Genomic DNA, 27,502 nt, shown 5'->3' on the forward strand with positions numbered 1-27,502 from the left:
TTCCCACCACAAATCAGAGAGACTTCCTGTGACTGGGGAGATCTCGAAGTGAGTGTATGAATACTTTAGGTCGAGAAAGGATAGACAGTTGTAAAAGGGGAATAAAGGTGCCCAGGAAAACTCTGAACTTTTCTTTTTTTAGAAACCTGTTTAAGGCCCTTAGGTCTAGGATGGGAGAGAGTTCTCCTGTTCTCTTTGGAATCAGAAAGTACCAAGAGTAGATTCTCTGCCCTCTTTGCCCTGGTGTTATAGGCGCGACTGCTCTGGCTGTTAAGAGGGAGGAGATCCACATTCTCTGGCAATGAAATCCAGAGCTTAATTATGCGTTGAGTAAAAAATAGTTTTCTCTGTAATGAGCTACTTGCTAACTTCACAGAGTGCCCCCTAGTCCTTTTATTGTCAGAAAGTAAATAACTGTTCAAGTCCTTTCATGATTTTGTAGATCTCTATCATATCCACCCCCTCAGCAGTCTCTTCTCCAAGCTGAATAGCCCTAACCTCTTTAGCCTTTCCTCAAAGGGGAGCCATTCTATCCCCTTTATCATTTTGGTCACCCTTCTTTGTACTTTCTCTAGTGCAACTATACCTTTTTTGTGATGCGGCGACCAGAACTGCACAAAGTATTCAAGGTGCGGTCTCACCATGGAGCGATACAGAGGCATTCCGACATCTACTGTTTATTCGCCATTCCCTTTCTAATAATGCCTAAAGCAAACATTGTTTGCTTTTTTGACCGCCATAGCACACTGAGTGGACGATTTCAATGTATTATCCATTATGACGCCTACATCTCTTTTCTGGGTGTTAATTCCTAATATGGAACCTAACATCGTGCAGCTATAGCAAGGGTTATTTTTCCCTATATGCATCACCTTGCACTTTTCCATATTAAATTTCATCTGCCATTTGAACTCCCAATCTTCCAGTCTCACAAGGTCCTCCTGCAGTTTATCACAATCAGCTTGAGATTTAACTACTCTGCATAATTTTGTGTTCTTCGCAAATTTGATTACTTCACTCATCGTACCCCTTTCCAGATTATTTATAAATATATTAAAAAGCACCAATCCAAGTACAGATACCTGAGGCACTCCGCAACTTGGCTATTCGATAATGCCTAACTCTCCGACTGGTATAACCAATTCCCCCTCACTCTAATGAACAATTATGTCCTGCACATTACCCCATACTCTCTTGACCCCCATAACAATTACAAATGCATTTATGTATCTGTCTTTGAAGTACACACTTAGATTTGGAATGACTACCTTGAATGTTTGCCTGTATGTATGCCTGCCTTTGTAATTCATCCTTTGTCTGACAAGTGTTAAACCTGCACACAATATGATCTAGTAATTCTCACATGGAATGATGGTATATAAAACACTCAAATATTTACCTTTTTCCACTGTGAAAACATACCATTTAATCCTAACTCTCTGCTTCCTGCCTTTTAACCTGCTTGTAATTCACAAAAAAGACATCGCCTCCTATTCCATGCTTTTTAGATTTCTTAGGTAAATCCATGCTGGCTGTGTTCCATTAAAGCAAGTCTATCTAAATGTTCTAAGATTTTATTCTTTTTAACAGTTTCCACAATTTTTCCCAGCACTGAATTGAGGCTTATTGGTCTGTAGTTTCCTGGCTCCCTTTTTAAATATCGGTGTTACATTGGCCACCTTCCAGTCTATAGGTACAATGGATGATTTTAATGATAGGTTACAGATTAATTGTAATAGGTCTGAAATTTCATTTTTTTAGCTCTTTCAGAAACCTGGGGTGCATACCATTCAGTCCCCGTGATTTACTACTCTTCAGTTTGACAATTTGGCCTACTACACCTTCCAGGCTTACCATGATTTGGTTCAGTTCATCTGAATTGTCATCCTTGAAAACAGTCTCCGAAACAAGTATTTCCCCAACATCCTCTTCAGTAAACACAGAAGCAAAGGATGTTTAGTCTTTCCGCGAAGGACTTATCCTTAAGTGCCACTTTAACCCTTCTATCATCTAACTGTCCAATTGACTCCCTCGTATGCTTTCTGCTTCATATATATTTAAAAAGGTTTTTATTATGAGTTTTTGCTTCTACAGCCAACTTCTTTTCAAATTTTCTCTTAGCCTGTCTTATCATTGTCTTACATTTAACTTGCCAATGCTTAATCTTATTTTCTTCTAATGGATCCTTCTTCCAGTTTTTGAATGAAGATCTTTTGGCTAAAATAGCCTCTTTCATCTCACTTTTTACCCATGCCAGCAAATCATTTGGCCTTCCTTCCAACTTTCTTAATGCAAATACAACTGGATTACGCTTCTAGAATGTTTTGTAGCTTTTTAGCTACACTTTTCAGTTTTGTTTTGGGGTTTTTTTTTGTTATTCTTTAACTATTTTTCTCATGTTATCAAAGTTTCCCTTTTGAAAGTTTAGCACGAGAGCCTTGGATTTTTTTTTAATTTTTTTTTACTGTCCCCCTGCCAGTCAAAAATTTAAATTTTATCATATGATCACTATTGCCAAGCAGTCCCACCACAGTTACCTCTCACCAAATCCTGCACTCCCTTTCTTGTCAGTTCCTGAACCAATTGCTCCATAAAACTGTCATTTATTCCATTCAGGAACTTAATCTCTCTAGCATTTCCTGATGTTACATTTACCCAGTCAATATTGGGGTAACTGAAATCTCCCATTACCACCGTACTACCAATTTCATTAGCTTCCCTTTCTCTTACCATTTCACTGTCTGTCTCGTCATTTTGGCTAAGTGGACGGTAGTATACACGTATCGCTTATCTCTTCCCCAATACACAAGGTATTTCTACCCATAGAGATTCAATTGTACATTCAATCTCTTGCAGGACCTTTATGCCATCTCGGACATAAAGTGCCACCCCGCCACCAAGTTGCTCCTCTCTCATTGCAATATAATTTGTACCCAGGTATAGCACTGTTGGTTATCCTCCTTCCACCATGTCTCTGAGATGCCAATTAAGTCTATGTCATCATTCACTGCTATACACTAACTCTCCCATCTTACTTCTTAGACTTCTGGCATTAGTATACAGACTTTTCAAAGTGTGTTTTTTGTTTGTATTAACATTCTGCTTTTCAGTTAACAGGATAATTTGTAATATTTTAGCTCAGGTGATTATTTATAGGCACATGTACTACATTTCTTATTAGAATCTCTCTCAGGTCGATACAGTAACGTTGAGTTAAAGATTCCCCGTCTGTAACGTGCTGGGAGCGCACAATACAGACGAGTAAGGCCATCCAGCGATACAGTCTCCAGTTTCACGCGTCCCTAGCGCTTCCTAAAATAGACACATAACCCTTTCCGCACCCAGCATGTAAATGAACGAAAAAGCTGTATAATGAAGGAATTAGCTATTCCCCTCCGATACTGTAACGGGCGCTGATACTACCTCCTCCGTAACCCGCTGTTCTGCCGCAGCCTTAACCTGCTAGTTTACCACCTCCCCCTAGTAGGAGTTAGTGTAAGGAGAGACAGAAGGTCATGAAGCACCAAGCAGTGCAATCGGAAACCAGAAAGATGCTGCAGCAAGATAAAGAAATGGAATCAACTGAAGCCACCCACCTGATTAACAAGACTTTCTGAGTGCACTTCGGCATGTTGCTGGTATATATTAGATCTTAGGAGCTCCAGAAGGAAGCTTTCTTTGGTACAAAGCAAACATCCCGAAGAGCATTAGCAGTACATTTGAGACTGAGATCGTACTCAACAAACCCTGACTTGTGAATGAGGTCCCCGCCTATCATGGCAACTCTGACCCCCAGAGGCACCCACTGCCCTGAAATACCTTCTTTTAATCCACCTCTCACAGAAAACCAGCTCGGCTTAATAGCTCAATGACAAGGCAACCCCCAACCCATGCCTCAGGCAGTGGCAAGGGCTGTAAAAAAAAAAAAAAAGAGGCACCTGTTTTCTAAAGGGATCGGGGGGGGGGGGGGGGGGGGGGTGGTGTTCGATCGGGCGGGCGGGTAGATGACAGCGGCGCAGCAAAAAAAACCAAAGTGACAAAAGTAACTTACTTTTCCACGGCAGCGGGGCCGGGGGGGGGGGGGAGTTCGACTGGGCGGGCCCCCCCCCCCCCGGCGGAAAAGTAAGTTACTTTTGTCGCTTTGGTTTTTTTTGCTGCGCCGCTGTCACCTACCCGCCCGCCCGATCGAACACCCCCCCCCCCCCCCGGATCCCTTTAGAAAACAGGTGCCTCTTTTTTTTTTTTTTTTTACAGCCCTTGCCACTGCCTGAGGCATGGGTTGGGGGTTGCCTTGTCATTGAGCTATTAAGCCGAGCTGGTTTTCTGTGAGAGGTGGATTAAAAGAAGGTATTTCAGGGCAGTGGGTGCCTCTGGGGGTCAGAGTTGCCATGATAGGCGGGGACCTCATTCACAAGTCTTTTGTCGCTTTGGTTTTTCTTGCTGCGCCGCTGTCACCTACCCGCCCGATCGAACACCCCCCCCCCCCCCCCCCGATCCCGATCTTGCTGCCGCTGCCGCGGAAAAGTAAGTTACTTTTGTCGCTTTGTTTTTTTTTTTGCTGCGCCGCTGTCACCTACCCGCCCGCCCGATCGAACACCCCCCCCCCCCCCCCGATCCCGATCCCGCTGCGGTGAGACACAGCGGCAAAGCAAAAAAACCAAAGGCAGGAAGTAAGTCGCTTCGCTGCCTCCCTCCTCCCGGTGCCTGTCATTCCAAATGTCATTTGAAATGACAGGTACCAGCGCACCCAGGTTACTGTATAGGCGCTGTATTAAGCGCCTATACAGTAAAATGGGTTGCGCGGGCATAACCCTTCCCTAACGCTTCACAGCCTCGGCATGCATTTGCATGCGATTAGAAGAGAGTATCAGGCGCTAGGTCTAGAGGACTGTGGGTGCGGGGGGGAAGGGTGCGCCTGACACTGCCGCACTGCTTCTACCGCGGCCTTACAGTATCGAGCTGTAAATTAGGAAGCCCTAACTAATGCCTCATTAGTATCCTTCAAAAATAATTCCCTCCAAACCATGCGCTGCTGTGCGACTGACTGCTTTCCCCTTTGTTCTAGTTTAAAAGCTGCTCTATCTCCTTTTTAAAGGTTAGCGCCAGCAGCCTGGTCCCACCCTGGTTAAGGTGGAGGCCATTCCTTCGGAACTGCCCATCAGTCGTCTTATTCATGGGAGGCACTGTGAGGGGGTTTTCCCATATCCTCAGCAGCAGTTCCTTAAGGATCTTGTGTACCAGGACTGCCATGATCTCCTTAGGAGAATCCACAAACTAGAGGATCTCGAGCATTTTGTGCCCAGCATCCTCCTCCATCAGCAACTAAAATGGAATAGCTTCTGCCACCACCATCACAAACCCTGCGAAGGTTAAATCCTCAGGCAAAGAGTCCTTTGCTCTTCTGGAGAAGGGTCTGAGGGGAAATCTTCAGAGCCCTTGGTAAAGGACTCAGAGTTATTCTCCCCTCAGGTGTCACTGGGAACCTTATTTTCACTGTAAGCGACAGGGGATGGGGCCCTAGGCGCTCGGCCTTCATCCAGAGGTGCGGGCACTGACAAAACTGGACGGGAGATTAAGTGTCATTCTCCCTTCTATTATTTCTTCCCACCAAGTAGGGTTTGTCAAAGGTAGAACTGCAAGTTCCCATATCACCAAACTCATACCGGCAATGCATTTCTGTGTTAAAAAAGGGCTATCAGCTATAGCGGTCAGTTTCGATTCAGAAAAAGCCTTTTCCTGGCCATATTTATTTTCTGCTCTAGAAAGATTTGGTTTTGCTGGGCCCTTTCTGGCTAATATCTCTCTTCTGTATAAAAATCCCACCTCCTATATAATAGCTAATGGAGGCAGATCTGATCCTTTTCAAATAGGGCGAGGAGTCCGACTTTATTTGCTTTCTATTGATCCCCTTCTACGTATCATTGCAGAGGACCAGCAAATCCCAGGTCTCAAAATTGATAAGACCTCATTTAAAATTGAGGCTTTTGCCGATGATATTCTCATTTTCCTAACATCCTCCCAGATCTCACTATCTCGAGTTTGGTAAATTTGCTGGATTGAAGATAAACTAAAATAAATCAGAGGTTTTAGATGTGATGGGTAATGTTCAACTAACTTGGGAGGGACCATTCCCATTGAGATGGGTACATATAGATATGAAATATTTGGGTATCCGTATTCCAACTAATATATCTCAATTATATACGATTAATATTCAGCCCCTATTCAGATCTCTCAGACAAAATATCCAGAAATGGATGAATCTGCCTTTCTCAATAACTGGCCGAATCCATATTCTAAAGATGATTGAGTTACCTAAATGGCTGTACATTTTACAAATGGCCCCCCTGTGGCTCTTTCACAAGGATATTCAAAATATTAAGAAAGAATTCACACGTTTCATCTGGAGAGGGAAAGGGCTAGACGCCCCTTGCGTATCCTGCAACAGCCTATATCTAAAGGTGGCCTTAATTGCCCAAGTCTCCATCATAATATGGCCCGTATATTGCACACCATCCAGGACAGGGTTCAAGAGCCTCCTTCCCCACTCCACTAACACCATCTGCGGTTATGGTTAAAGGGACTCTCTATCACTTTTGCAATGCCAAGCAAAAGCCCTGCCACCGTTTCCTTCCTCATTTTTGATAGTCTCATCTTGTCGAAGAGCATGGCACTTCTTATGCCAAAAGCTGGACTATACCACTCACAAAACAGCCCTTAATGAGATATGTAAATCTGGAATTCCCACCTGGAATGTCTCATGGTGTATTTCAGAGATGGAGACTAGCAGGCCTTACACAACAACTTCATCACCTTTTTATGGATAATTCCGGCACATTAACAAGCTTTCTAGATCTACAATGAAAATACTCTCTTCCACGCACAGATTTCTATGCTTTCTTACAACTGCGTCACTATATCCAATCCCTTTTTCAAATAATCCATCATTTAGGTCAGTTTAATAACTTACTTGCTCTACTCCACACCCCTAAAAAACAAATACTATCATGTGCTGTTTTTGCCAGGTGACTCTTAAAGGTTCAAACCTCCTCCTCTATCAACATAGCTTTTACACGTTGGCTGAATTGGTCAGAGATAAAAGTCGTCCTCGCAAAATCTCCGCTACTGTTTCTCTATCATTCCTAAACTCTCGGAAAATGTAGTCCTCCATGAGATCCAATTTAGATTTTTGTGGCAACTATATATTCCTCAATCTATAGCTTTTAAATGTAAGTTAAGCCCAACTCCCATATGTGAAAAATGTACAAGTGCGGTCAATGATTTTTTACACAGTTTTCGGCTTTGTGCTCCAACAAACAAATTCTGGCCCTTAATAATTAAGCTTTGTACAACTTTAGAGAAAATCTACCTCCTTCATGATCCCCACTTTTGGCTGGTCTTTACTCACACACCACCCAACCTATAACCATGCACACCCAACTATTCTTGGATTGAGCCAGTCTTCTAAACAGACAATTCTTACACACTGGCTTGGCCTCTCACCCGTTCTCTATAGGTATATGAGAAACCAAGATGCTCAAACTACTCACAATGGAATACTTATCAGCCAAATCACTGTCACTCAGAAAACAGAAAAATATGCAAGCCATCTGGAAACCCTATTACTGCTCTTTCCCCAAAGATACAAAGTTGTAAAACCCTTAATGTTCTCACTGACTATAATAACTGGTCTCCCTGTGCCAAACTAAACAATTCTAGCTACTATGTACTATTAGAACTGTGGCGCCCTGCACCTGGGAAAGATAAATCTACATAACAACTGTTGTAACTACTACAACTGTCCATGTAACCCTATTTTCAACAGACTAGGGAGGGGAGGGGGGATTGGGACTGGGTTTGACAATACATAAGTGCTCTATTAGTAGCTACTTTGTAGATAGATATATATATATTACTCCTGGGGGAATTCTGCGCTACTGCGGAACGCAGAATTTGTGCAGAATTCCTCCCCTGCACAGAATTGCCAAATTCTGCGCAGAAAATAGCAGAGGAGCCCCCGGCATGCTGCGAACGGAGTGCGTCTCGCGGCACGCACTCTGTTCGCGGCGAAGATGAAGGCCCGGCACACCGTTCGCTGTACACGGGGGCCTTCCCTTTTTGCCGCGAACAGTGCACCGGGCCTTCATCTTCACTGCGGAGCACGTCCCGCAGCATGCCGGTAAGAGAGAATGTGTTTCAGAGAGGGGAGAAGAAGGTGAGAGAGAGCAAGAGAATGTGTGCGAGAGCATGGGGGGGGGGGGGGGAATGCCAGTGAGAGAGAATGTGTGTGTGAGAGAGGGGAGAGTGACAGAGAGCATGGTTAGTAAGGGGGGTGAGAGAAAGCAGGAGGGTGTGAGAGAGAGCATGGGGGATGCTTGAGTGTGGGTTTCAGAGAGAGGGAGCCTATATGAGGGGAGGGGGAATGCTTGAGCATGGGTTTCAGAGAGAGGGAGCCTATTTGAGGCTCCCTCTCTCACACACATACACACTCCTGTGAAGGAGTGTGTATGTGTGTGAGAGATTGGGAGCGCGTGTGTATGAAAAAGGGATTATGTGTATGGGAGGGTGCTAGCCTGTGTGAAGGGATTGTGTATGTGTGAGAAAGAGCCTGTGTGAAGGGCTGCATGAGAGAGACATAAGAACATAAGACATAGGTAGCCTGTGTGAGGATGTATATGTGAAAGAGAAAGGGAGCTTGTGTGGGTGTGTATGCAAGAGAGAGAGGGCCCTGTATGAGGGGATGTGTGTGTGCGAGAGAGTGAGGGAGCCTGTATGAGGATGTGTGTACGTTCCGCAGTAGCGCAGAATTCCCCCAGTAGGTACATTCAACATTGTTTCTCTTATGATCACTTGTCTAACAATGTATCATTTATCTTTTTTGGCTAAGATTAAATGAAGTTGAGGGTGATCCATTCTAGACCACTGGGTTTAAGACTGAATATGTATAAAACATGAGGAATTAATGGCCTGTATTCTGACTACAATGGAGACACAAAACTGTTTGCATCCAAACAGTTCTGTATACTGCCATGTTTTACTGATCAGTTGGCATACACTAACTGAACCAGTCAGTCTGCAGACATTTCAAAGGCCATTCTGTAAATTATACAGATCCTCTTGTTAAAATGTGGCTTAAAATTAAACATCAAAGTATTCACTTTTTCAGTAACATCAGAGAATATGAGAATGGAGAAAATTCTTACTCATGTGGCATGTTAATGGCAAACTGTTACCACAGATCAAATACAGTAATCAAGACAGAATAGTTAGGCAAGTTATGTTCATGATGCTTGTCATTAATTGCAAAGGTACTGTATGGAGTGGCCTGTTTTTGTTTATTTTTTGTATTCTTCATTTGGCATTAGCATGGATCACCACAGTATTTACGATATCATTTGCAGGTTGTGATACGTTTTGTTGAACCAATGTAAAACCTACCCACTGATGCTGTACATGAGCTTTTGAGACCATATAGGTCCCATCTTCACATGTTATTTACTATACAAATACTCCGTCGACTCCAGTTTGGGAACAACCACTATAGCAGAAGCCAATGGAGCACTATTCCACTGCCGATTCATTTGATTGTGGCCCAAACCTTATAGATATTCCTGTATCTCCTATACATCATCGGGCAGGAATCTATATTTGGAACAGCTGTTTCCAGTAGCCATAGGATTTGGAGAAATTATTTATCTGATAATTGTGTTCCTTAGTGTAGACAGATGGACTCAGGACCAGTGGGTTATGCTCCCCTGCCAGCAGACTTAGACGGAGCAAGCTGACATCACAGTATATATACTCCTGCAGTGACCCCAGCCTGTCAGTATTCTCTTCAAAAGCAACTATGGACAGACTAGCAAAAAACTTGATTAAAAACAGGCAACAATAACTGTACTCAACTAACAAGAAACACTGAACTCGCATAAGAATCTAGGTACCCCAATCTAGGAACTGGATGAGCACTTACCAGTAATCCCTTGGGACCCAGAGCCCCACAGGAAGACTATTCACACATTCTTGTGGCAGCCAAAGGCAGGAAGCTGAGTTCATCTGTCTATGCGAAGGAAAAAGAAATTATCAGGTAAGTAATTTCTCCATTTCCTAGCGTGTAGACAAATGGACTCAGGAGCAGTGGGAGGCTGTCCACAGTCCAGTCAGTACCGCATGTGCAAAGGCTGCATCCTCCCCAGCCTGCACATCCAGGTGATAAAATATGAAGAAAGTGTGTAAGGAGGACCACGTCACAGCTCGGCAGATTCAGACAGGAGACAACCTAACCCTTGCCCACGACACTGCCTGAGCCCTAGTAAAATGAGCCTGAACAGGCAACGGCTTCTCAGCATCCACATATATGGCTGTGGCCACCTCCTTAATCCAGTGAGCTATTGTAGCCCGCCAAGCGGAAGTGTTCTGCTTACTTCTGCCATGGAAGACAAACAGGTGATCCATCTTCCAGAAAGGTTTAGAAACCTCCAGATAATGCACGACAAATCTCAACAGCCAAGGAGTGCAGGAGGCAATACTCCTTCGTATCCTGACCTTATCCAGGGACAAGGAGATGGACTGATTCAAATGAAAATCTAACACCACTTTGAGCAAGAAAGATGGAATAGTACGCAGCTGTAGCACCTCTGGAGTCACCTAAAGGAACGGCTCCTGGAAAGACAAGGCCCACAGCTCAGAAATTTGATGCACAGAACATATAACCACCAGGAACACTGTCTTCAAGATCAACAACCGCAAGGAAAGGCTACAATGCGGTAAGAACTTAGAGCCCACCACAAAATCCAGCACCAAGTTAAGACTCCACAAGGGAACCGGTAACCTCAAGGGAGGCCTAAGATGCTTCACTCCCTTCAAAAAAACGGACCACATCAGGATGAGACAAGGAATCACCATTCACCAGGCCTCTGAAACAGGTAAGAGCCACAAACTGCACTCTTCAAGGAATTAAGGGACTATCCTTTATTCAACACATCCTGCAAAATATTCTGAATGAGCGGGATCTTAAATGAATGAGGAAGAACACCACGCTCCTCATACCAGGCCTCAAAAACTCTCCAAACCCGCACAGAGGATAAGGAAGTGGAGAACATTCATGCTTTAACAGGTGAGCCCTCTCAAGGGCCAAACCATAAGACAGAACAGAGTTGGATCTTCGTGAAGAACCGGATCCTGCTGTAACAGATCCATATGTGGCGGAAGTCGAAGGGGGATCTCCACCAGGAGTTTTCACAAATCTGCATACCACGGATTCCTGCGCCAGTCCGGCACCATCAGGAGTACTAGCCCCCTGTGGCCTTCAATTTTGCAAAGGCCAAGGAGGAAAGGCATAAAGAAATCTGTCTTCTGGCCAGACCTGTATGAGAGCATCTATGCCCTGGGACCATGGATCTCTCCTGAGACTGTAGATTTGAGGAACTTTCGCATTGTGAGAAGTCGCCAGCAGGTCTAGGAATGGAAAGCCCCAGCAATCCACAATCAGCTGAAATGCCTCAGCTGACAACACATTCTCCTGGGCCCAGACTCTCCCCTGCTCTTACGTTGTCTTTGCCTGCAATATGAGAGGTCGAAATCATCTGCAGATGAGCATCTGCCCATTCCATCAGATGGTCTATTTCCTGCAACACTTGCTGGCTTCTTGGTTCCTCCCTGGCGATTGATATAGGCCAACATCAACTCGTTGTCTGACATCATGCGAACCGCTTGATTCCGCAGCCTGTGGATGAACTACCAGCATACCAACTGGATTGCCCGGGCTTCCATGCAATTGATGTTCCAGTGGAACTCTTCGGCATTCCAACGCCCTTGGGCCATCAGCTCTTGACAGTGAACCCGCCCAACCCTGTAGCATAAGGTTTCTATTCGAAAATGAGTCACCTTCAAGTGACGACCCTCTTGAGTTCCAAGATGGAACGAAAGGAGCCCTCCCCTTCTTGGGCACAACAAAATATATGGAATATCACCCCATACTTTCAGACGTTGGCACAGGAACCATAGCCCTCATCCTGAGGAGCCTTAGAAGCATAGACTCCACTGCCTGCTTCTTCTGTGGGGAGTGGCAAGGAGACACCATGAACACATCCCAAGGAATGCTGTGAAATTCCATGCATATATCCTTCTCGCATCACCTCCAGGACCTACTGGTCCGATATGATCTTGACCCACCTCTGATAAAAGAGAGAGAGGTGTCCCCCTATCTCTTGTTCCTGAAGGTGGGTCAGCAAACTTTCATTGGGAAGCTTGGGAAGATCCACCACCCGAGCCCGCTCCTCTCTTGGGCTGTCAGACGAAAGGACCGAGACCTACCGAAAGGCCGAGTCCCTGAAAGGTTGACCCTCTATAGGGATGAAACCACTTGGAACACTCGAGACAACCCCTCATACGAAAGGGGCACTGCAATTCCTTCTTATCCTCTGGCAACCGAGGAACCAGAGATTTGCCCCACTTACTGGCCAGTTTCTTCAACTTGCTCCAAACCAAGAGCGAACCTTTAAAGGGCATCTTTGTAAGGTTAGCTTTGGAGGCTGCGTCAGCTGACCAATTTCGCAACCAGAGTTGTTGCCTAGCCGCTATCACTGAAGCCACTCTTCTGGCAGAGGTATGGACCAAATCACAGCCTGCATCTGCTAAAAAGGTGGCAGCGGGCTCCATAACCACTCTGGAATTCCCTCCAGAGTCATCAACCTCCTGAGAGAAGCAGACAAGATCATGTCACTAGGGCACAACAGGAAGCGATCTGTAAAGTCATCGCTACTGCCTCAAAGGCTTGCTTAAGGATAGCCTCAATTCTCCCGTCATATACATCCTTCAAGGACGCTCCTTTCTCCACGGGGATAGTCATCCACTTAGAGACGGCACATACCAGTGCATCCACTTTGGGAAAATGCAAACGCTCTCTCACAGATGGATCCAGGGGATACAGGCCTTCCAATGTCAGACCCCCTTTTAAATTTGCCTCTGGAGCATCCCATTCAAGATCAAACAATTCCTGAATGGCATCCATCAGAGGGAAAAAACAAGAGGCTTTACACAAAGAAACCAAAATGGGATTCGTCTTCGGCTCCAACACGGCATCTGTACCAGGAACACCCAGTTGTTTCAAAGTCTGGGAAATAAGGGTTGGCAGTTCCATCTCTATGAAAGAACCGCAACATGATTCCATTCGGTTGCAGTCCCGGAGGAATTTCCCCATCTTCCAGGGAATCAGGATCTGCCTCATCATCAGTGCTATCCGGGTTCCTGTCAGGAATACCTGCAGGGAGCCAAGGCGAGCCCCAGTGCTTTAGCATAGGACTGGAAGAGAGCCTGACTTGACAGGTTTGAGTGAAGTGGAGGACTGCGCCTGAAGAAAAGCCTGTAAAGTTTGAAAAAATTCCATCCAAGAAAAGCCCAGAAGGAACTGGAGTGGGGCCCACAAAACTGCCCTCTCCTGCGGATAAGCCAGTCAAGGGAGAACCAAGGTCTGGCGTCCCTCCAGTCAAAGCTATAACCAACCCATCATCAGAATGAGAGGAGCCAGGCTTAGCAAAATCCAAGGAAGACAACTTTCCCTGAGTGTCCGAACAGGGTTGATACATTAGAAGATAGATCAGGCTGAGAAGCCCTAATATGACAGGCGCTTAGGCTTCTTGTTTACCGGTGCCATTGTGGCAGTAGACATGCATCTGAACGGCTTGTGCTCAAAAATTAAGCACTAGAGGAAGTAAGCGCGACATGGCATATGCACAACTTGTGCGCCAAGCTAATGCATTTGAAACAGTTCAAAATGTGTGCACGCAAAAGGAGTGCCCAAATCAGAGCGCACTGCACACACCGATGGCCTGTAGAGGGCAGCAAAGTATGCACAGGAGTGTGCGAATCCCGTCGCGGCCTTCCAAGCAGCATGCAAGCAAAAAGCCTAACTGCGGGGCCTAGCCCACTGGGGCTGCTCAACCCGCCAGGCTCCCCAGTTGCCCAACCCCAACAGGAGTGGGAATGAACATTAGGATGGCGCGCCAAGCAAGGAGACTGGAGGAAGTCCTAAAAAGCCTCTGTTTCTGTTTCCAAAGGTAAAACTTTTTTTTTTTTAAACCTTACCCGAGTTCAGCGCTTACTGGCTGAGCCAGAGACGGTCTCCAGCTGCGGGGAGGAGAGGGCATCTACCGTCACACTCTGCCTCCTGCACCTGCTGCCTTTCAGTTGAACAAACGGCTAAGTCCATGCTGGGAAACACAGCTACTGGATCAAGGCACACCGCTGAGGGACCACAGAAATCACCTCAAGAATTCTCAACTGGGGGAGGGACTTTTTGGTATCACCACAGGAGAGCAGGGCTTTCTTTTTCTTAATTCAAATTTCTCCTTCCAGAAAACCCGAAGCAATCCCCTTAGGGAGATGCGCATCCACCTCCTGCTGGAGACGGAGAATTATGCCAGCAGATGAAGCTGGAGCAAGCTGACATCACAGTATAAAATTTTTCACTATATTTGGTGGAGGGAAATATGTATTTTAATAGTAAGGACTGTCTTAGTGACATATACACTATTAGTGATATATACACACTGTGACGTCAGCTTGCTCCATCTTCATCTGCTGGCAGGGGAGCATAACCCCACTGGTCCTGAGTCCATCTGTCTACACGCTAGGACATTCATGATGCAGAAAGGAACTAGCATCACTAAGACAGTCCTCACTATTAAAATACATATTCCCCTCCACTAAATATAGTGAAAAATTTCCAAGCAAATTTTGCTTTTGCTTCTAACTGCAAACAGAAGATGTCAGCATCTTTTGCAAATTATTTTTTCAGTGTATTGTACATGATCTGGGATAATGCTCTCCAAGTCAACAGTGAACACTTTTTCTGGATAAGAGATATATAAACAAAATAAAAGATGAAAAACATGAGTATAAGGCCACAACTGTTGCCTGAAGTTTGCTATGAATGACTTCACTAACCTTGTAAGCTTGCAGAAGCATGTGTATGACTCCTGGTGCTCCATGACACCATTGGACAAGTCTGTCTGACTCGTTGCTTAAAGATGATGGATAATTCCCAGAACGGAACTTTTTGTGGCGTACATAGTCAATGCTGGGTTTCACCAGCTCCATCAGGGTTTCTTGATCCACGTTTGAAAGTGGCTAAGAAAGAAAAACATATTTATGTTTACACAAACCAATTTAGGGCCACATATATTAAAGGGCTTTTTCCTATTTTGTTTCTATGAGAAAAATGATTAGTACATTCAACCCTTAATCTTTATCTCTAACTATATTGCATGCAACATATCAGTTGTATCATGTACACATACAAATCTTAAAAACCTTAACACAGAGGTTACTATTCAAATGGATTTTTCCGGTTAAGTTTGGGACTTGGATGGACAAACCCTTGAGGTTTAAGTTTCTCACAGTGAAATTTTAACCAGTTCAATCATTACCTGGTTAAAATTTAGATGGATAATTTAGAGGCAGAGTGGGGGGCATTCCAGGAATATGGTTTATATTTACTGAGCTAGAGCCAATAATCAGTGCTAGCAAGATAAAGTTATCAGACTAATTCTGGTCAGAAAAACTGCAGGCTTAAAGTTAGCCAGATAATAAAAAAAACAATTAGTGGGTGAGCAGTGGCCGATCCCCTTCCCTTCCACCCCAAGTTCCAAAAAAAATGTAGCAAGGCTGAGCAGCTATTGGCACTTATTAATTTATTCATTTTACTCTGGTTGAAAAGCCAGCCGTTAGTGAAGAGACCAATCATAGATCTTTTCAGCCAGAGTAGAGTGAACTTATTAAAACCTAGTGTTGCTGGTTGCCAGAGTTATCAGCACTAAGTATTCAGCCCAGCTCGACCTAAGGGATGGCCCACAAAGGAACCTAGTACCTTAGGAAGCCAAATCTATCTTTTTTCTTCCAACCTCAAGTCTGCAGGTTTTACACCTCTATCATTTGCTGGAGACAGAGAAATACTGAGGAACTGTGGGTGGCGCTCTCAGATATGTAGCAGTGCCTCAAAGTTTTTCTCTGTCTCCAACTGCTGGTAGGGATGTAAAACCCACTTGTCTGAACTGATCTGGGATATGAACAGGAATGTTATCTGTTAACTATAATTGGGTAACTTGTCATTCACCAGATTATTCAATATAGGTTACAGTGTGCTGAAAAACATTACATATGTTTTCTCTGGGAAGAGAGAACTACAATGAGACTATATTTATACAATGAGACTATATCTATAGCTTATATTATAGATATTGTAAATATCTTTATCTAATGTAAATATCTTTATCTAATGTTATCCTCTCCTTTTTTTCTTCTCTTCTCCCAGTTTTAATTCCCTTGTTATTTGTAACTGCTCACTTCCACAGGTTATTCTGTTGTTCATTGTACACCCCTGTTATATGTAAACCGGCATGATGTGATTGTATCATGAATGCCGGTATATAAAAATCTTAAATGAATAAATATTGTGTGAGGCCTTTTGTACTTTATTAGCCATATTTTATTCTTTGGAAAACTGAGTTATTTGGTCCTCCTGTAGATCCATTAGTGTCTATATTCAGTTTTATATTCCTTCTCAGCGTAATCTTTAGGATGAAGCAGGGGCCAAAGCAATAATGAAGTACAAATACAGTGCTACTATACCAACACAAAGTCTCAAGACAAGCAAAGCAGAAGCACTGCTTTTCCCAATTCTTCCCACAAACTAGTTTAAGGCAAGTAGACCTCTGCAGTCTGCACAAAAAAGTACTTTAGTATATAACAGTGCGAATGATACTTTCTAATGCAATATACCCCTCACTTACCTGCATCAACATATAGTAGATTCCAGCCATACCATGAGCTGCTCCTACATACTGTTTCTTATGCCACTGATACAGTAGAGGACAACGTTCACTTTTGCGCTCTTCCTTCGACAGATTTTTACCCGACTCAATGATGGCATCAATGAGCTAGTATTAAAAAAAACAAAACAATGCTACTGTGATAAACTGAATTTCAATGCCTAATATTCATAGTGCTTTTTTTTTTCCATTTGAGTTAAAGAAAATGCTTGTGAAATTTTGGACAATAAAAAAATCCATCAAAAATCCTGACAAAAATCATTCACTTTTTCACAAATATCTTAATTTTCAGCTAGATTTACCTCAGTAATGATGCAAAAAGAATGACCAATTTCATACATTCATTGCTCACTGAACCTTTTTTTTATAATCATTATAAAAAGAAAATTAAGACACAAAAAAAAACCCACTTCAGGCCCAATATTCAGAGTTATCCAGCTATGAAAGTTAGCTGGATAAGACTTATCGGACTAATTTACATGGGATATTCAGCAGGTCTAACTTAGCCATCTACCATAGAATATTGGCACATATCCAGTTACAGTAGATGGATTAAGCAGTTCCTCCCCAATCCGCCTATTAGATATCCGGCTATCTATTTAGACAGTTAAGTATTTATCTGCCTATGTGGTAACTGCTGAAATGTAGCCGGATATTCAGTGACTGGCTTACTATCAGCCTCCTGATATTCTGCTTTCTTTGCTAATTTAAATAAGGTTTTATCCAGTAAGGATTTTCTCCTATCAGATGCACATGACAAACAGGGTACTTGGAAGATCACTCTCCAAAGTCCATCACGTTCCTTATGGGAAAAAAGAAAAATGCTTTAGGAAGGACCAAAGGATTTTTTATTCAAATTCATAAAGACCTTCAAAAATGGTATCATATAAATATGCATCCCCTATTAGATAAGATTAAATCCAACTTGTAAACGTGGAAACATTTTCCATCATCTTTACAAGGTTGTGTTGCAATTATAAAAATGATTATTGCCACAAAGCTATTATATCTTCTGTTGAATGGGATTGTTAAATTAAAGTTAAAACTCTGATAGTCAACATGCGGCAATTTTCTTAAAGCAGTAATTTCACCTAATTCTTCACTTCTTAGCATGCTCTCCCCATAATCTTATCGAGCAAAGATTTGAAAAATATATGTCACAGCTTTTCTATGGAATGGGAAAAAGGCTCAGCTGGCATATGCTACCTTGTTGGCCCCGAAGGCAAAAGGAGATTTGAATTTACCAGATTTCAAGATGTATTCTTGGGCAGCAAATCTCAAGACTTTTAGGAGACTGGTTGTATGGAACATCTGAATACACTGAATATACACTGATTACTGATATTTGTACTCCGGTCCACCCGAAATTAATATTACATTTGTCTAAACAAGAGCTTCACTATTTGGGTATTCAATCGCTCTTGGTTACAACCTGGGTGGAGATACGTAAACTGGAGATACCAACCTGGGTGGAGATACGTAAACTTCTTCATCTGTCCACTCAGGTGTCCCCTCATTACCCCATTATAGGAAACCCAAAAGTAAACGTCTACGAGTCACTTTCCAGAGGGATTTCACCTACCCTGGTTCAGTAAGTGTTAAAGGACTTTCTAGACCCCGAGACAGGAAAGTTCCCCTCTTTTGGCTGGATGCAGGGGCATAAGGGGTTCAGCCGTACGCATTTTTAAAATTATGCCCAGATGAGGGTCTTTGTTTACTGACTCATGAAAGGGAATACGAGCCCATTAGAGAATCCTACCTTTGCCTTATTGCTTAAAATGTTTATGGTCAAGCAAAGCTCCCTATCACTTCTATACAAATTATGTCAAAATGTTACTCTGGTATAATATTTTCAAACGTTTGTCTGTAAAATGGCAGGCAGATATTCAAGAGGAATTAGAATCACTGATGCTGAAGGAATGCTATCTAGCCATACCAAAAATTACTAGCAATGTTAACTTGAGGGAAATGCAGGGTAGAAGTTTTCATAGAATAGTGCTTTCCCCGTAAAGAGCCTATCAGATGGGTATAATATCTTCGAATATCTGCTCGAAATGTAATCTACAACCTCCCTCCCTGATCCATTCGTTGTGGGAATGTACTACTGTGCAAACTTTCTGGGAAGCAGTACGTAAGCAGGTCTCAGATATTTTTTCCGAGGAGATCATCTGGTCGTGTTCCTACTGCTTACTTAATAATGTCATCGGGGAGCTCTCCCTCAATAATGATAACATTCTTTTCTTTGCAAAAGCATGCTTAATTGCAAAGAAGTATATTCTATTACATTGGATGAAACCTACACCACCGGATGGAGCATTATCTAAGCCACTAATGACTGAATTGTACCAATTGGATATGGATCCCTCTTTTCCTCTCTCTCTTTGAAGAAGAAAATACTGTTCCGAGACACTTGGTTCAAATTTTATTGTTCTCTTCCGCTCTCTACTCAAAGGTTGTTTCCTCTATCTGGCGACACAAGAAGGTTTTCTGGGATTAGTAGCACCCATAACTAGCTGGATATGTACGGGACTACACTTGGAAGGAGGACTTGTCTGACCTTATGGGGAGGGGGACAACAAAAGATTAAAATGGGGTTAGGATGTCGGTACAATTTGTTCTTATACATGATGTTTGAAGCTTGTTTGTATTTGTCACTGATATCTTCTCAATAAAAATTGTTTGGGGGGAAAAAAAACATCAGAACTGTTTTTAGGAAGAAAATATGGCACAGAATGAAAAGTGCTTGATGTGATCACTAAAAAAAGGGTTCTGGTAAGATAAGGTTTGCAGTTCCGCGACTCGCCACACGGAACAAAATATCACCAGGAATGCCAATTTCCATGTCTGTTGCAGAGGCTGAAAGGGGGCCTGCATTAAGGGCCTTCAGCACCAAATTCAGATCCCATCGGGAAATGATGGGGAAAAAAAAAAAAAAAAAAGAGTCTCATCCTCTTCACGCCCCTCAGGAAGCGGGACACAGATGGATGAGCTGCTAGGGTAGTACCACCCTGTGGCCCCCAGTAGCAGGAAATGGCTGCCACTTGCACCTTCAAGGAATTCAAAGCAAGTCCTTTGTCTAAACTGTCCTGAAGAAAGACCAAAATACAGGGCACATCTACCCTCCAAGAGACTCCAACCTGGACTGACAAAACTGCTCGAACAGTCATCATATGTGAATGTAAGCCAAAGATGCTGGATCGTTTGCAAAACTTTGACACAGAAATCACCGCTGAAGACTACTTTTCTTGCAGCATCTTCTCCACTCAAGATCCTTATGAAACCACAGATATTGCAGCTTGGAGGGTCTTTCTTCCTGAAGTTTCCATGTAAATGCTTAGTTAAGCATAATGGTAATTCCTATGTATTTTATGACCCTCCACAGCTTTCGCAATTCTTGGCAGGAAAAGTTCCCCCAGGACCCCCAGAATCCAGGAATATCGACTCTAGTTCCAATTAGAGTATATAAAACCTTATATGCTACGGTAGTAGGCTTAATTTTCTTGTATTGTTAATATGTTATTTCTTTAGGTTGGTAATTATGTTCCCCCAAAATATGGTGGGCTAGATATCAGAGAAAGAGAGAAAATTATTGTATTGCTTTTGAAAAAATTTCCTAAATTTGTATTACTGTGTCTCTCTCTGTATTACTTTTCAAGAGAATTTATCTTGTTTAAATATTTTGTAAAATTGCATAAAGAAAATTAAAAAAAAAAAAAATTATCCAATGTACCTGAAGATTGGAAGATGGCCAATGTAACCCCGATATTTAAAAAGGGATCCAGGGGTGATCTGGCTGACTTCAGTGCCGGGAAAAATAGTGTTAACTGTCAAAGAATAAAATCACAAAATATTTAGATAGACATGATTTGATGGAACACAGCCAGCATGGATTTACCAAAGGGACATCTTGCCTCACAAATCTCCTACATTTTTCTTTTGAAGGGGTGAATAAATGTGGACAAAGGTAAACTGGTAGATGTGGTATATTTAGATTTTCAGAAGGCATTCGATAAAGTCCCGCATGAGAGGCTTCTAAGAAAACAAAAAATGTCATGGGATAGGAGGTGATGTCCTTTTGTGGATTGCAAGTTGATTGAAAAACAGGAAACAGAAAGTCGGAAAAATTGTCTGTTTTCACAGTGGAAAAAGGTAAACAGTGGAGTGCCTCAGGGATCGATAACTGGACCGGTGCATTTTAATATATTTATAAATGATCTGGAAAGGGGTAGGACGAGTGAGGTGATCAAATTTGCAGATGACACACAATTATTCAGAGTAGTTAAATCTCAATCAGATTGTGATAAATGGCAGGAGGAACTTGCGAAATTGGAAAAATCTGCTTCCAAATGTGAGATGAAATATAATGTGGACAAGTGCAAAATTATATATATATATATTTATGTATTTATTTACGATTTTTATATACCGATGTTCATTTCAAAAAGAGATATCACATCGGTTTACAATAAGGTACAATAGCTAATTCACTATCCCCTAAAAGGGCTTACAATCTAAAATGGAATCAATGTTAGGTTCCATCTTAGAAGTTACCACCCAGAAAAGAGATCTAGGCATTATAGTGGATAATACATTGAAATCACTGGCCCAGTGTGCTGTAGCGATCAAAAAACAAACAGAATTTTAGGAATTATTAAGAAGGGAATGGAAAATAAAACGGAGGCTGCCATAATGCCTCTGTATTGCTCCATGGTGAGATCGCACCTTGTATAATGTGTGCAGTTCTGGTCACCGCATCTCAAAAAGGATAGAGCTGCAATGGAAAAGTGCAGAAAAGGGTGACCACAATGATAAGGGGCATGGAACGGCTGCCCTATGAGGAAAGGCTAAAGAAGTTAGGGCTGTTCAGTTTGAAGAAGAGACGACTGAAAGGGAATATGATAGAAGTGTACAAAATCATGAAAGCACTTGAACAAGTTAATGTAAATCGTTTATTTACTCTCTCAGATAATAGAAGGACAAGGTGGCACTCCATGAAGTTGGCAAGTAGCTCATTTAAAACAAATCAAATAATATTCTTTTTCAATAGGCGTATTGTTAAGCTCTGGAATTTATTGCCAAAGGATGTGGTTACGGCAGTTAGTGTAACTGGATTTTAAAAAGGCTTGGATACATTCCTAGGGGAAAAATCCATAAGCTGCTATTAATTAATAAGCAATAGTAGCTTGAGATTTATTTAATGTTTGGGTACTTGTCAGGTAATTGTGACTTGGATTGGCCACTGTTGGAAACAGTATACTGGGCTTGATGGACCCTTGGTCTGACCCAGACTCTCTCTCACATTGTCTGATTCTCCTTAATTTGTGCATAACTGCGAATAATATGCAGAAACTTCCTCATTTGATCTAACACTCCTTAATTTGTGTATTTACGCCATGCTGCCGAACTCTTCTGTAAATGTTTCCCCCATTGTTCAGTATTTTAATTACTGTATTAACCCGTATGCTTTAAAGTTGTGTAAATTTTTTACTCCATGCCTCCGAACTCTTCTGTAAATATTTCCCCTATTGTTCAGTATTTTAATTATTGTATTAACCCGTATGCTTTAAAGTTGTGTAAATTTTCTCCTGTATTATACAATTTCCTTTATCTCTACCCCCAACCTCTCCTAACCCTACAACCAAGCCCCTTCCTCAATCTTTTTAATTTTTTACCAATGCCTCCCTCCTTATTCCCTCTTTATCCTCCTTACCCTTAACTCTAATAATTTTTACCTATTGTACTGTTCTTACAATGTTAAAACCTTGCACTTAGTTAATCTGTGCCTAGTTAATTTGCTCTCTTATACGCCACTCAGATAGTTACTGTTCCTATTTATCATATAGTTTTTGTTCTATGTAAAGGCCCATGTCTAAATTGTTCCAATTTACTTGTAAACCGATACGATGTGCAAACGGATGTTGGTATATAAAAAAAAAATTCTAAATAAATAAAATAAATAAATATCTTATGTTGTCCTTGTCATGATCCTGTTTTTTTTCTTTTTGGCTAAGGGGTTCCTTCTACCACATGTTCCATGTCTGAAGATTTCTTTTTTGTTTTAGAACTCTTCGAGGTGTGCGTCATGGTCTTAGTTGCATGATGGTTGTGTTTTGCACGGTGCACCGTGGAGCACATCAGTATTGGGCAGAGTGCTTCTTAGTCAGTGTTGGGTGTGTCTTCGACGCATGGTACGCCATTGCCTTCCAAGCCCACTAGCCATGTGAGTATAGTGGCGCCTCTATGTGATGCTTTAGGAATCATGTCGTGCACAATTTGAGTCTCTTCGCATCAATAACTTTTTTTCTTTTTTTTTTAAAATCGGCGCGACTCAATGGGATGCTGCTGAAACCACTTCTGTGGAGGCCAGCCGGCACTGAATTTGGGGATGGTGCGGGTGACCTGGTGAGGACTTTGCTGACCTACTGTGGTCTCCTACCTCCCTTGACGATGAAGGTGGTAAAGCTGAGGAATGTTCAGAGAAATGTTCAGAGACTGGCAGGTCTTCTGCCTGGAGTCGGGTGATTTTGTCAGCTCCCTACCTCTGAGCAACCCAGAGACATTCTTCCACAATTGCATGCAAAACAATAGTTTTGGCTATCAGTGAAGGACATAATGTGGCCACAACTACAATATTTGAAACTGGGGGTCTTTTTCTGAGCCATATTGTAGCACTGAAAAGTGCTATTTGGGATTCACTAAAGTGAGTTTTTATAGACAGAGAAGAATCAAGAGACTAGGATTCCACTGTCTGTGCCATGCGCGGATAAAAAAAAAGAACAGAGGAGACTTCTAGAATGCTCATTTGTGTGGGAACTAATGCACATGCCCAGGAGGACAAAAGCTCATAGCTTTGAGAGACAGCTCCGCCTAGAGTCACCTGATGATGTCACCCATGCAGCATAGCTAATTCAGCCTGCTTATCGACAGAAAAGATATAAAGCATATTTTCAAGCTGCACATCCCTAATTTTTTTCTCAGGAAAACCAGCCATATAAATTAGTGATTGCAAACGTGTGTGGGTAGTTTTCCATTTTGAAAATTAGTATAATATCTGCAGGCAAGAGATTTTTATTTTTATTTATTGCTTTTATATACCGACATTCGATCGAGATATCACATCGGTTTACATAAAACTAAACAAATAAGGCAAGTTCAGCTTATTTTACATTGTAACATGGTAACTGGTATAAAAGATATCCTCTGCGGACATTTTACGAATATAGGCAGTCAAAAAATTTCCCCTCTAGTGTTTATTATGGATAAACACCCAAAACATTTTCGTTTCCATCTGGTCATTCAGTTTGTCCTTGTTTTTTGAAGCATTTTTTCAATTCATTCGTTTTCAGAGTGTGTGTATAAAAATTGGATTTTATGCATATGAATTGTACTTACATGCAGTTTTAGGCACATAAAATTACATGCATAAACTCTAAAAATGAATGCAATCCCTAGTGTTTATTATTTGTATTTATTTCATCTTTGATCTCATGCCTGGCTTTCTAAAACTTGTCCAAAATGAAAGTACTTTAACATTTGTTCTCTTATTTTTAAGGATATGCATCTTTTACTATTACTAGAACCATTTTGGCTTTAGAGATTTCAGTTCTTCAGTTTATATATTAACTCTTTATGTAGTATTCAAACAGAATGCATAGTGAGGTTTTCTAATGACAAAGATCATGGTAACACCTTGGTTTTTTGAGATACATAATGATTGGATAAACTGATGTACTGTAGATTTCAGAAACTTCAAGCAATTATCTATCTTCACAAAAAGCAAATGAAACCACTAATATGCTCCCTTTTCTTAGCTGCTCAATGACTTGTGTAATAAGTTTTTTGGTATCTCTGCTGTTTGAGTCATCAATATTAATTATTAATATGGAAACCTTTTAACATACTATCATGATAAGCAGTCCCACAACTGCAAACTGATGTTCCCTTGCAGTATCAGCCACAATATTTAGAAAGCAATAAAATCAATTGATTTTTTAGCCAGACATTCCAGGGAACTGCAGCTATTTATGACTAAAAATGAAGAAATATGATGTTCCTATTCCTGATGGAATCACTTGAAAACCTGCTGAAGAACGTACAACAATTTATCTTCCAATTCTCAGAATCACTATCTTTGGAGCCATGTGGCTTCATGTATATTATGCTTAGGTAAAGGTAAAGAAAATGGAGAAATTTACCCTTACCTGATAATTTCCTTTCAATGAATCCAGCCAGACCACTCCAGGTGTGCCTCAATGTCACCGATGTTCTCGGTAGCTCCGCTGGGATGTAAAGAGGCCACTTCAGTGGGCTGACAAAAAACAGTCTCTGGTTGGTCTACTAGGATTTGTGGCTCTGGTTTGTAAGTGTTTTTGCAGTAACTGGCATGCACTCAATGATTAAGTCCCTGTAATTTTAAGGCTATAGGCTTGACCAACAGCACTGGGCATGGGTCTTTCCATCTAGGCTGTAAACAGTCTTTCTTCTGGAACATTTTGTAATCAAGTCACTAGGTTAGACAGTGGCAGAACTTGGCCATGTTGCTGCACTGATTCATGTGAATTAAATGCGGTATCACTGCTCCAGTCGGAGTCACAGACTGAAGACGGAATGTGACCTGGAGGTTCCCCCTAATGGGGATCCAGAGGATAAGCCAACGAGGGAGGAATCCCATAAGAGCCCTGTCCCCTCCTGAAAAAGGGAGGTAACCCTGGTATCCATCCCAAAATGGAGTGAATAGGGTTGTATTCTTGGCTAAGACATTAAGCAAACTGTTTACTACAGCACACCAGTATGGGATGTCTGCTGGCACCAGAAGAACACACACGAGGGGCACTTAACAGTGGTGCTCCTTTGCCGAATCTGTGTCCTGCAAACAGCAGCGCTGTGTACCCGTGCTGCAGTACCCTGTTGAGACAGTGATGCACATGTACAGAAAGATACAGTACCTGTGGGCCTAGCAGTCCATGCCATAGCCTGGACAGACACAAAAACTATGGCGGTGGAACGTGAGGTGTCGCCATTGGTGTCCAACAGCATCCCCGAGTGACAGACACACGAAGGCACTAAAAAGCACCCCTGACACCACCTGCCAATGGCTCCTGACTGCGATCAAGAGCCACTGCCATGATGCACCTGGTACAGGCAGTCCAGCATGGAAGTATATCTTAGTACATGTGGTGACAGTGCATAGTACCAGGGACATCTTGAGCAGTATCTACCACATGCAATGGAAGGAATGGCACCCAGGTGCCATCCACAACAGGAATGATTGTGACAGTACCTGCGGCAATGTGGTAGTGCCATCACTCATGGCACCCAGGCACTCCACAGTGCCGACAGTGATGGTAGCACCCCGGTGATACACCTGGTGAAGGGAGGCATAGACTAACCTCGCCAAAGGCAACCTCACCATCAGCACTCCTGATGAGGTGGCTAAAGCAGCTGCAGCACTCTCAAGTGACGGCGTCGCTAACTGCATTGCCCTTCATTGCGCCCTTTGTTGATGGCATTCCCATGGTGTCTCCAGCGCTTGCTGGTGTCCCATGATGCCTACCCACCCAATAGTGAGAGCACCCATGGCAATCAACGTGGAAGGTGCCCCACGCCCATTGTACGTGATGGTTACAGTGGCGGTAGACAGGGTCCACAGCATATGACAGCAACCATGATGCGTGGCGGCAATCCAGGTGCTTGATGCGAACATGGCACTCTATGCGAATGAATGTGCCAATGGCAGCCAATGGCATCCAAAATGCCCACTCGCTTGATAGCATCCATGACACCTGAGAGTGTCCATGGCATGCCATGTCAAGGTGCCCAATGGCAGCAAGTCTAACCATGGCGCCTTGATGTCGAGAACCCCATGGTGCTTGCAGGAGTCCATAGAGGCTCGATGGAACATGGCGCTCAATGACATCTATGGTGCCCCATAACACCAAACACGATGATGGCGCCATGCCCTTCAATAGCACCCCTCTTGACAGCACTAACAGTGCTGGTCTGCATCTCTGATGGTGCTGGACAACACTCACAGCATTCGCCTGTGCCCACGGTACTGAACCCGAAGGCATAGACGATGCCTATGGTGCTCGACAGCATCCACTGTTGTCACCCTCAGTGTTTGATTGCCCCCGTGGTACTCTATCGCACCAAAGGCCCAATTTCAACAGTGCTTGGCGGCACAGATTCCACTCACTGGCATCGATGGCATCTGCTGCATCCTATAGTAACCATGGCACTTGACACCATCGATGGCGCTTAACAGCCGCCATGCCCCGGTGCTTGACACTTTCCATGCCGCTCAACGATGTTGAAGGTGGCTGTGGTGCCCACAATGTTTGATAGTGCCCATTTCGCTCGCTGGCTCCAAAGGCGCCCACAGCGTATGATGGCCTCCATGATGCTCGACAGTATTGATAGCACTCACAGTGTACAATGGTCTCCATGTCACTCAATGACATCAATGGCGCCACCAGCGCTAATGGTGTCCATGTCCTTCAATCCAGGACACCAAATGGCATCCATGGCACCTGACAGCTTCATGGTGTATGCACTTGATGGCATTATGGCACTCAGTGTCAAGGACATCATCCATGGTGCTCGAGGGCAGCCATACTCCTCCGGCGCTTGACATGCTCCTGGACCATTGGTGCTTTGACACGCATGTGCACAGGCAA

At 42.9% G+C, this 27,502-nt stretch overlaps 1 protein-coding gene across 4 annotated transcripts in view; it reads right to left on the reverse strand.

Moving 5' to 3' along the window:
• Positions 1–27,502, reverse strand: part of LANCL2 (LanC like 2) — a 179,615-nt gene that overhangs the window by 40,848 nt on the left and 111,265 nt on the right. For all 4 annotated transcript variants that reach the window (XM_029589566.1, XM_029589565.1, XM_029589568.1 and 1 more), the window contains exons 5-6: positions 16,788–16,934; positions 14,944–15,126 (exon numbers count right to left, since the gene is read on the reverse strand). In XM_029589566.1, the coding sequence (XP_029445426.1) occupies positions 14,944–15,126; positions 16,788–16,934 (330 nt within the window). The remainder of the gene's footprint in view (positions 1–14,943; positions 15,127–16,787; positions 16,935–27,502) is intronic.

This window comes from Rhinatrema bivittatum, chromosome 2 (assembly GCF_901001135.1).
Source record: "Rhinatrema bivittatum chromosome 2, aRhiBiv1.1, whole genome shotgun sequence".
Taxonomy (NCBI): Eukaryota; Metazoa; Chordata; class Amphibia; order Gymnophiona; family Rhinatrematidae; genus Rhinatrema; species Rhinatrema bivittatum.